Genomic DNA, 11,301 nt, shown 5'->3' on the forward strand with positions numbered 1-11,301 from the left:
TCCTCCTCGTGCTCCACCACACCCTGGCTCAGGTTGGTGTAATTGGCCAGCTTGTTGAGCAGTGATGACACCATGGGGTTACTGTCCATCTCCTCCTGTGTGGGGACGGGGACGCTGACCACTGGCGGCTAGAGGACAGCCCCCTTCATCCCCACACTCAACTCTCAGATTCACTGGGCCCCCCCCCCCGGCACCACTTCCTGCTTGTGCTCGCTCAAGAGAAAGCTGCTGGGGCTTGGGCTGTGGTCCCAAAGGCTCAGCGTCAGCGGTTGGAGGTCAGGGCATCCCGACCACCCTACGAGGAGATGCTGGGAGTGGGTGACCACACAGAGCATAGTAGTGAAGGACAGGCCCCCCAGCACCTGTGGGTCAGGAAGACCGCTGCCAGCTACTCAGCGTGGGCTGCATGGTGTCAGCCCTCATCTGCCACCCTGTTCCCCAGATGAAGTCACCCGGCCACCCAGTGTGGGCTGCACGGTGTCACGGCCCTCACCTGCCACCCTGTTCCCCAGATGAAGTCACCCGGCCACCCAGTGTGGGCTGCACAGTGTCACGGCCTTCACCCACCACCCTGTGCCCCGAATGGAGAAGTTGGGGTCACTGCTCCCTCACTTTCCAGAATCCAAGCCACTACCTGTGGCCCTTCTTCAGGAAAGAAGTACGTTACCTCAAAAAGGGCCATGTTCTTCCCTTCGAGGAAGTCCTTGTGCTCCAGCTCCACATTGCCGAGGAAGGGGCTGACTTCCCTGGGAGTGCCATCTCCTGCTGGGAGAGTGACTGTGGTCACCGGCAGAAGCCGGAAGCAAAGGCCGGCAACAGGACACGGAAGCAGTGTGTGCAGGAAGCCCAGCAGCCAGGCGGGTCTCCCCAGTAGCCTCGTGTCCAGGCCCTGCCCTGGAGGGGACCCCGCAGCCAGCAGCCCCTCACTGTCAACAAGCTCCCCGCACTGAGCACCTCTCTCCAAAGCACGTCAGATACAGTTGACTCATGTCAGGTACAGACAACCCGCATCGGTACACAGTCCATTCGCACTGGGTACACAGTCAACCTGGACTGGGTATACAGTCCATTCACATTGAGTATACAGTTCATTTGCATTGGGTACACAGACAACCCACATCAGTACACAGTCCATTAGCATTGGGTTCACAGACCACAGTCCATTAACATTGGGTACACAGACAACCCGTGTTGGTACACAGTCCATTCACGTTGGGTATATGGTCCATTCGCATTGGGTACACAGACAACCCACATTGGTACACAGTCCACTCATATTTAGGTACACAGTCCACTCACGTTAGGTACACAGTCAACCTGGACTGGGTACACAATCCATTCCTGTTGGGTATATGTCCATTTGCTTAGTGTACATAGTCACCCATGTCAGGTACACAGCTGACTCGTGGTGGATGTGTTCACACAATCGCCAGGAACATGGAATCAGGTAGGAATGAGCCATTGCTCATAGGAAATACAGGGTCAGGCCTCTGCGGGTGCTGGTCCCCACGACTGAGGCAGAGCGACACGTGTGTACAGACCCCTCACTGAGTATGCACTGCTGGTCCATCCACGTTAAACACACGGCCCACAGCAGCAGGGCTGCCTGGACACAGGCCGGCTCGTGCACACAGCCACTCCCTAAGCACGTCCTAGCTCAGGGACACCAAACAGTGCCGCAGCACACAATGGACGTCGTTCGGTGACTCACAGCGACCCCTGTGCAACAGAACGAAACACTGCCCGGTCCTGCTGCGGACTCACGATCCTGGCCATGCCTGAGCTCACCGCTGCGGCCACTGTCAGTCCATCTCGTTGAAGGTCTTCCCCTTTCTTGCTGACCCTCCACTTTGCCAAGTAGGATATTCTTTTCCAGGCAATGGCCCCTTCTGACACCAGGACCAAAGTACATGAGAAGCAGCACCACGCTAGGGGGCATTTAAAGGGTGACATTACCAAAAAGCACAAAGGTGAAAACGTGGCACTAACTAGAGCCCGAAGGGGACTTGTTTGCAGGATGGGACCTGGGGCCTCGGCTGGGGGCACGGCTCCAGCGACTGCAATTTGCTGTGCTCTGTGCATGTCTGCAACAGTGACCACAAATGTACAAACACGGAATCGTGAATCATGAGGCCTTACTGCCACCCAGACACACAGTGACCCGTCCAAAGGGTCATCTGGGGGACGCGCGTCCCACAGCCTTTGATTCAACTGCAGAATCGTGTTAAAGCTCTCCTTTCCGTGGCGCGGGCACTGGCGCGACCGAAAGAGCGGGCTTCCCCAAGAGCCACCAGCATCCAAGCTCAACCACACAGGGTATGTGCTCCCCGCCGACAACACGGGGCACCCCCCACCCAGGTCACCACATGGAATGTGTGCCCCCTTAATGCCCCTGGGCGACCACATGGAGCATGCACACCCACTGCGTACACCCCGTGCCAGGCGACCGCACGGAGCCTGCACACCCACCGCGTACACCCCGTGCCAGGCACCACACGGAGCCTGCACACCCACCGCGTACACCCCGTGCCAGGCGCCACACGGAGCCTGCAGCCATGGTGCTCCTCTGGTACAGAATCAGAGCAGAAGCCGAGTCCCCGAGAGGAGCCCACGTTGGTCCCAGGTGTCGCCCACACACCCTGGCCACGGCCCAGGTCCACACACACAGGTGCACCAGGTACACACGGAGCCCACGTGTCCTAGCTGGCTGTGGAGAGCCAGGGGCCAGGAGGCGGGGATTGAGGGGCTCTGTCCCCAACTGCTTCCCAAGGTGTCCCCGGGGAGATGCAGCCCGCAGGGGGCTCCCTGAGCCAGGCTCTGACTGCTGCTTCCACTCAGAGGGACACTGTCTGCGCCCTCCTCGGTCCCCATCCACGTGAAGTGGGGTGCTGACTTGCAGTGCCTCGGGGTGGCGGAGTGGTGAGGCTGGAGGCCTCACTGAGCCCTTGGCGTGCGCCATACCTGGCGTCCTGGCAAACGGGGCGGTACCAGACTCCCACCCCATTCACCCAGACTGTGGTGGCCGAGGGTGGTGCCAAGAGTCAGCCCCACGACACTGCTGCCCCAACAAGCCCAGGCCCATCCTGGGGAGCCCACCCTGTCTCCCCACCGACTCCACCAACCATCCTGGGAGCACAGGCCTGGCCCAGGGCTGCTCCCCTCCCCAGCAGGCCGACCCTAGTCCAGGGCTCCCACCCACGACACCCAGGAACCAGCACCATCCCCCGAGACACACAGGGCCCTCTCCCCAGTTCCAGGGGCCTGGGAGCAGTTCTATAGCACAGGCTAGATGCGCGGGTTTCTTCTAGGCACTGCCCAGGGGCTGTGTCCCAAAGGTCTGAGGGGGGCACTGGAGAAAGAAGGACCTCAACCACCCCCCAGCTCAAGGGCTGCCTCCCCTTGAAGCCAAAACCACAGCCACGCAATCAGAAACATGACTCAACTTCACAAGAGAAAGTGGGGCAGACAAAGAAAGCCGGGTCCGTGGGGAAAGGAAACTTGAGAGGCCAGATCCCGAAAGTGGCCACACCCTGCGCCCCAAGTGACCGCTAGTGGGAAGGCTAGGCCACTCTGGGGGCCCTGCAATCTGACCTTACAACAGGACCACCCACAGCCAAGTGCCTGGAAACCGCTCGCCTGGGACAGCATGGACAAGGAGGGTGACCCAGAAGGTGGCGTCCCTGCTGCTCCCACGGCCACATGAGGCAGTCACCCACTGCCACCCTCTCCAAGGACACACACAACACACAGAAAACCAGGAGAACCCTGCAAGGGGCAGGGAGGGCGAGGCTGGAACGGTGGGGCACATGGGCACCTGCAGGGCTGGGGGCAGCTGATGGGGGTCTCAGCTCCGACACGGAGCACCTCTGCAAGGGTGGAGGGTGTCCAGCAGGCACACTGTCCGTGGCAGCAATGTGCTCTCAGGTAATGGCACTGGTCCCAGCAGGGCCCTGCTCTCAGGTGATGGTACCCTGACGCTGGTCCCAGCCAGGGACGTGGTCTCAGGTAGGAACCTGGTCTCAGGTGATACCACCCTGACACTGGTCCCAGCAGGGCCCTGCTCTCAGGTGATGGTACCCTGACCCTGGTCCCGGCCTCACTGCAGGAGGCACACTCCACCAAATCAACAGCAGGCCACAGGACAGCACTTGTGACAGGTCTTTCCAAATGTGTGTTAGAAAGATGTGTGCACAGGGGACGTGTGAAAGAGCGAGACAGGACAGGGTCACCTCTGGGATGCGGACAGTCTTCTTGTGGCCGCGATTCTCTTCAGCTGCCTGTTCCAAAAAAGCCTGGTGAGAGAGTGGTGCCAGCGACCCCTTCAGCTCAGGAGCCCGTCACCCTCTGCCCCTCCCGGCTCCCACCGGTGCCACACACTTTCTGGAAACTTCAGGGGATGCCGATCTCAGCAGGCCAAGCACTGGCCCACGGACTCGAGGGAGGGCTGTCTGGGCAGCTGTGTGGTTGCGAGTAGCTCTGTTTCACGTTTCCCGAATCCTGACGCCAGGGACCCCTCTCAGCTCAACAGGGACATGAGGAGCGTGATGGGCCCGCCAACAAGTGTGTTGGACGGTGGCCGGCCGCAGGCGGTGTGGACGCTGCAACGGCCCATGGGGCTGCAGCTTGTGCCAGGACAGTTGAGGTGGCTTGGGCGTGAAGGGACGTGGCGTGCTCAGCCTGAAGGCCAGGTGTGAGCTTACCCTGACCCCAGGCACACGGCAGCTAAAAGCCCCCCACATTCCAGACAGAACCTCGAAGAGCCCACTTCTCAGGGCCCAATGCTAGAAAGTTCCAGAAAAGGCATCGCTCATGCCCGCATCATCTCAGGGGTCCAGAACCATGGACCCCTCCAGACTCTGCCCCACTTCACAGACCAAATCCCCGCTCATCTGAGGGAGACGGGCCCTGTCCACTCAGCAATCAAATCCCCTGGGGGACACTTAGCTCATGTCCCTCCCCCCTCGTCCTCCCGCAGCCAGCCCATGCCCCGTGGACACGCAGCTCAAGCTCCCCTCGGCTCAGCCAGGCCACCCCACCAGCCCCAGACCTTCCCCCCACCGTCTCGGACAACACATGCATCCAGCCAAGTGGCAGGGCTGGAGAAAGTGTCCTCTGGGGGCTCTGGTCCGCAGAGGCACGGCTCCCAGGCCCAGGCAGAGAAATAACTCAGGTGCTGCTGGGTCTTCTGAAACCGGCCCCTCCGCCCCACAGCCACAGCGCCGCCCTCCCGCCTGCAGACCTGCTGTGGAGTCAACTCTCCCCCAGAACGTGGGCCAGACTCCTAGCCCCCGAGACTGGGGGCCTCTTCGGACACAGGTTTTTGTTATGTTTGGAGGGTGGGTTTCGAACTGGAAACCTGAGCGGTGTCCTTTAAACCGAGCAGAACACGTGTGTGCACCCAGACTCCCCTAACGGGAGAGGAAGGCACCTCTGCCCCTCAGAGCGCCCCCTTGTGGTGGTCTGTTGCAGCAGCCCAGGAGACCAAGTCTGGGCTGGAAAGGCTTGAGGGGAGCAGGCGGCCGGCAGAGCCTGGGGGTTAGGCTGCCAGGCTGGCCCAGGAGGAGCTGGGCCGAGGGCTGGAGCCAGGGACGGAGGGGCACTGAGCCTCAGGGTGTCCACCCACGCCGCCCAGCCAGACCCCAAAAGGTTCCAAGGGCCGTCTCATCCCTGAGCAGACCCCTCCCCTCCCATCCCCCAGCCTCCACCACTCAGGAGACAGACATGGGTACCCTAAGAGCTACCGCAGACCCGCCTCCACTGCTCTGTGGTCCTGATGTCTGCCTGCCTCACCCCCTCAGGTCACTCATGCCCGGCACTGCTCATAGCACGTGGCCTGCAATGCTCACAACCGTGGGGCAGGGATGGGGCTTGAAACGACGGGGGCCGAGCGCAGGTGAGGCAAAGAGCAGGTGAGACCGGCAGGAGCTGCTCAGGGGTGGTGGGGACACGTCAGAGGGCACGGGGCCGGCCTGAAGCTCCCCAGCCTGCCCCCATCTGAACAGGGCATCGGAGTGAATGGCGTCAGCAGAGACCACAGCCCACTGTCTAAAGTAAAGGTCTGCACTTAACAACTAAGCTCACGGCTGGGGGTCTGAACGACCCAGCAGCACCGCAGACTAAACACGTGGTGATGTGCCTCCACGAAGACGACAGCTGTCTGAGCTCCGGTGCTGCAACAGGAGGATCACAGGGCAGCTTTAACACACAGACTTCTTCGCTCCCATGTAGGAGGCCAGCTGTCCGAGGGCCGAGCACCGGCTCTGGGCACAGCCTCTCCCTCTGTGTGTCCCTTGGTCTGGGAGGATCCCAGTGCAGAGACGCTGGGCCCAGAGGGTGTGTTCTGCCCCGGCCTCCTTCCTGGTGATAGGAGGTCCTTCTCTCTGCTCCCTTCTCTCCCTCCTTTTGTGTCCTGTAAGATAAAAGATGCTGCAGGCCTCAGCCCGGGAGGCTCCCCTCACATCCGTCAGGGCCGTGATGGGACTAAGAGTGGTGCGTCTGTGGGCAGTGAGATTCTCAGTGTGGCTCTTCAAGCCATGACCTTTGTGACTCTCACCAGATGACTGCAATCACACCAATAAGGTGTAGAACTCTGATGTTGGGGTTGGTTAGTTTGTCACTCTGCCAGGCTTACAATGACCTTCCTAGAGGCAGAGGAGGTGTGGTGCGGAAAATTACATGGTATGGCTTTTCTAGCTACAGTCTTTGTAACTCCCACTGGACTACTGCGTGGGAGCATGCAATTTAAACTCCGATTGTTAAAGTCATCCACCTGGGGCATTTCGGTTGGAGCAGCAGTAAGCAATCTCTGGGAAAGTTCACTCTCAGGTGTGTAGAATTCTGATGTTGGGATTGGTTAGTTTTGCCACTGGCCAGGCTTAAAATGAGTCCTCCTACAGGCAGAAGGAATCTCTAATTGCTGGCTGAGAGAGACATGCTGCTGAAACAGAAGTGCTGCTGAGAGAGAGACTGTCAGCTGAGAGACAGCAGGCTGAGAGAGACTGAGCGTGGTCCTGAACTTGAATTGTAGCCTGTTGCTTCCCTAACAAACCCCATAATCTGTGAGTTCTGTGTGGTCACTGCAGCAAATTATCAAACCCAGCAGAGAGGTGGTGGGTGCCGCGGAATGGATGGTTGGTGTCAAGGTTGGTAAGAGGGCTGGAGGGTGGCGGCATGTCTGACCTCGTAGGAACAGGCCTTGGGCCTGTTGGGTGATTCTGTCTTCCTCTGTGGAGTTAGTGGAGATCAGAGGATGCCGCCTCCCTGCCCCATTAGCAGAGGGGATCTCACTGCCATCAAGGCAGAAGAGCTGGAGGTGAAGTGGAAAGTGTCCTTGGACCCGAGATCCCTGTGCTGGACCTCCTTGGCTGAGAAACTCCCTGGCAGAGAGACACATAGCTGAGACGCCCAGCAGAGAGATGCACACCTGAGACGCCCAGCAGAGAGCAGGAGACGGAGCAGCAACCCTGCCGGCCCACAGAGCAAGAAAGCTGAGTGCCCTTGGACAGGAGGCCTGCTGGTGGAGTGGAGTGCACCTAAGCGCCTCTATCAGCAGAGCTAAAATAGCTGCGTAACACATGCCTGAGCAGGGCGGGGGCCAGGCCGAGAAGCAAAAGGTCAGGGAGGCGTGCCTGACGGCAAAGCAGAGGGAAGACCGTCCTGATGGAAGAATTGAGTCCTGAGCGTGTTCCTGAACCTGAATTGTAACTTGTTACTTCCGTAATAAACCCCATAATTGTGACTATTGTCTGTGAGTTCTGGGTGGCCACTGCAACAAATTACTGAACCCAGCAGAGAAGCAGTGAGTGCCGTGGGAGGGACGGCTGGAGTCAGGGTTGGTAAAAGGCTGGAGGGTGATGACATGTCTGGCCTCACAGGAATTAGCCTTGGGCTGCTGATGGTGATTCTGTCTCCCCTTGTGAAGTGAGAGGTCAGAGGAGGCCCTTTTTGCAGCATCTAACCCTTAAACCTCTGCCACCTGATTAGCTGATCTCATCAGATCACATTGGGGGGGGTGGTCATTCCATATCCGCCACATTACATCATATCACTGCAAAATTACTGATACCCATGGTCCTGACAAGTCGACACAATTCAGTCTATGACAATAGCCATGGTAACCCTACAGGCACAGTCCCGCTCTGACACACGGAGAGTCGCCATGAGGTGGAAATAACTCTCAACAGCAAAGGGTACAAGTACGAGGTAAGAACTGCAGAGTCCACTGGGAGGTAAAGCAAGTGCACAGAGGGCTGCACATGGAGTCGCACCTGCACAGAGGGCCACAGCTGCACTGAGAGACACGCCTGCACAGAGAGGCAGGCTGAGCCTCAGAACATCCCCGGAGTGGCCCCACGGGAGGAAACACACGCTGGCATGTCCCTGCCAGTCACAGACACCTTGTGTCCAGGCATGAGGCACACCTGACAAACCCAGCCAGTGTGTCGGGCGGCCCACAGGCCGACCCCCTGCACACATGCTGACATCACAGAGGACGCTCCAGGTGGGAAGGGCTACAAGGGCTTGTGAACGCAGCGCAGGGCTGGGGTTTCCCTCCTACAGGCCACGACAGGTGGCTCTTCAGAATGGATGACAGGCTGACATCAGTGTTCCCTCCGGGACCGCCATGCTGCCAAGCTGCTGAGCAAGAACCTGCTGGAGTCTGGGACCCGCCCTGCAGAGCCAGCCCATCTCTGCCGTCCTCTCAACAGTTCAGAGCGTGTGCGTGCACCTGTGCGTGTGTGCACTGCACGTGTGCGCAAGTCTCTGTGTGCACATATGTGTGCACGTGCACCTGTGTGTGTGCATGTATGTGTTCACATGTGTGCTTGCACATGTGCATGCGTGTGTGTGCGCATGTGTGCCCACCAGAGAGAGAGTGAGAGAACGCCGAGCTGACCGGTGCTGGCATTCGGGCCGTTCAAGGCCAGGGTGCACGCAGCATCTTCCTGCAACTTTCTGGCAAACTCGGAAGTGACGCCAGGACAAAGTGCAAAACAACAGGCGCATCTGAAGGAGTGGAACTTGTGTGCAGCAGGAATGTGCACTACCTCTAACCCTTCTGCAGCCTGTCGGCCCGTCGGCGATGCTGCCAGCAACCCCGTGCCCACGGTCCTGTGTGTGTCTCTCAGGTGGACTCCGGCCCAGAGCCCTTGGCTGGGAAGCTCCGCCAGCTGCTCGCCCGTGACAATGAGCAGTTCCTGATGAGCATTACCGACGAAGAGGACTGGACAAGCTACTTCCGTAAAGCCTTGGAAACCCAAGGAGGGGTCGCTATGAGTCGGGACCGACTCCATGGCAGTGAGTTTGGTTTCTAAGAAGCAGGGAACCCCAGCGGGGCCCCGGGGCCAGCCCCAGTCCCAGCACCTACCACTGGAGAGAGGAAACCAGGCCAGCCTGGGGGTCTCTGGCCTTGAACTGGCTGACTGTCCTTCAGAAGGAAGGCGACAAATGATGAGGATCACAGGAATCCCAACACTCACCACGTCACTCCCGGCCACTGCCCTGCCACAGTCCCCCTGCGAAGCCCAAGCCTGCATGTTGCACTCTTAGCACCGTTTATCTTAAACCCTTCCGTGTCACGTACACACAGAGACAACACAAACACAGCCACCTCACTGGCTTGATTCAAGGAAGAGCTCAGATATTTGCCCCAGAGCTTCGAAAGCTCACGGGGGCAAGGATGCTGACACCAGTCACGCCTTGGCTTCCTGTGTGGTCCGTGGTCCAGACCCCAGACGGGGAGTTGGAGGCATCGCCACCTCCCTGACCCAACCCCGGACAGAAGGACCCAAAGGGAACAAAGGCAGGCCAGGAGGCTGACGTCGCTGCCGGGGGAGGGGAGAAGAAACAGATAAACCAGAACAAGCTCCCAGAGGGAGGAACGGTAGCAGCTGTGGAGGCTGAGGAGACCCTGAGAACAAAGACCAAAGACGGCATGGGCAGGGAGTCCGACCGCAGGAGGAGCTTATCCACACAGCAAAGAAGACACCGCCACAAGGAAGATGCTGCATGACTTGCGGAATGGCGGACCGTTTGGTTCCCAATTCACTGCCTTTCAGGGGGCAGAACCCTGGGGAAATTCACCGACGACAGACAAAAGGCGTGGCAGGCCCACCACGGCCATCCGCCAACACTCCAGTCTGGGCACGGCGTGGGACCCGCCTCTCCCGGCTGACCGAGCATGGCCTCATCACGAATCCTTTAAAAGGAAGGATCTTTGCCCACAACCCTTCTGGGAGCTCCTGGGACCTCATCAGAGGCTGCCCTGTGGGGAGCTGGTCATGTCCACAGTTAACCAAGTGGGGGATCAGGATGGAATCTTGATCCGGGTTCACGTGGGGCCAGGACGTCATCAGAGAACTTGGGACTGCTGGCCAGAAGTTAGCGTCTGTGAGGCCCGCCTTGAGTCTGACACCCCAAAGTCAGCTGGCACAGGCTGTGGGCAGGTGGCCTGGCACCCCAGGAAGCCCCCTGCTACTCCCTGTCTCCTCAGGTCTCCTGGACCCCAGGGGCCCTCAGGAATGTTCAAATGTGTCCACCCGACTCACTTGCATTTCCATGAGACACAACGCCACTGCACCCCGAGAGCTCCTTGTTCCTACACTGATGTTCAATCCCACACCCAAATTTTGGGTTCTACTTTCAAGGAGGGACGCAGGACCATTAGACACGGGCACAGCCTACTGCAAGGGCAGGGCTGCCCCCACCTGACCCTTTCACATGCCAGGATCCCCATGGCCCCACTGCCTGCTGCCCGCACTGACCTGACCAGGAAGCAGCCCCTCCGTGTCAGTCCCGGGCCTGGACCCACCGTGCAGGACCCCAGTGGGAAGCCCTGGTTCTCCAGGTGAAGTCTCACCCGCACTCTCGTTGGTCTCCTCCAGTGTCGGCTCGCTCATGGTCACCGAGGGGCGGAGCACAGGGGAGCGGGAGTCCGGGCGGGCTGGGGGAGGCCCACACTCTGCCCCCAGAACCCCCCTCCGCCTCCCGCCAGTCCCACAGCTCGAGGCCAGTGCCGGCACTCCGCGGCGAGGCCTATGCCGGCCGGGACGACAGCAGGATGGCGCTCAGCAGTGGAGGGGACCAACTTGGATCAGGTGTCACTGCCACTGCCAGGGTACGGGATCAGGACACCTGCCGCCCTGAACCCAGCACACCTGCGCGCCCCGCACACCCCCACCCCCACCCACTGCCGGGGACGGGACCAGGACACCTGCCGCCCTGAACCCAGCACACCTGCGCACCCCGCACACCCCCCCCCCCCCCCCCTGCCGGGGACGGGACCAGGACACCTGCCGCCCA

At 59.9% G+C, this 11,301-nt stretch overlaps 1 protein-coding gene across 1 annotated transcript in view; it reads right to left on the reverse strand.

Annotated features, from left to right (window-relative positions):
- SLC12A7 (solute carrier family 12 member 7) overlaps positions 1-11,301 on the reverse strand; it is a 58,971-nt gene that overhangs the window by 29,324 nt on the left and 18,346 nt on the right. Inside the window, exons 2-3 of the mRNA XM_042782954.1 lie at positions 668-762; positions 3-95 (exon numbers count right to left, since the gene is read on the reverse strand). Coding sequence (XP_042638888.1) covers positions 3-95; positions 668-762 — 188 coding nt within the window. The remainder of the gene's footprint in view (positions 1-2; positions 96-667; positions 763-11,301) is intronic.

This window comes from Orycteropus afer, unplaced genomic scaffold (assembly GCF_000298275.1).
Source record: "Orycteropus afer afer isolate SDZICR_OR568_19922 unplaced genomic scaffold, OryAfe1.0 scaffold00541, whole genome shotgun sequence".
Lineage (NCBI taxonomy): Eukaryota > Metazoa > Chordata > Mammalia > Tubulidentata > Orycteropodidae > Orycteropus > Orycteropus afer.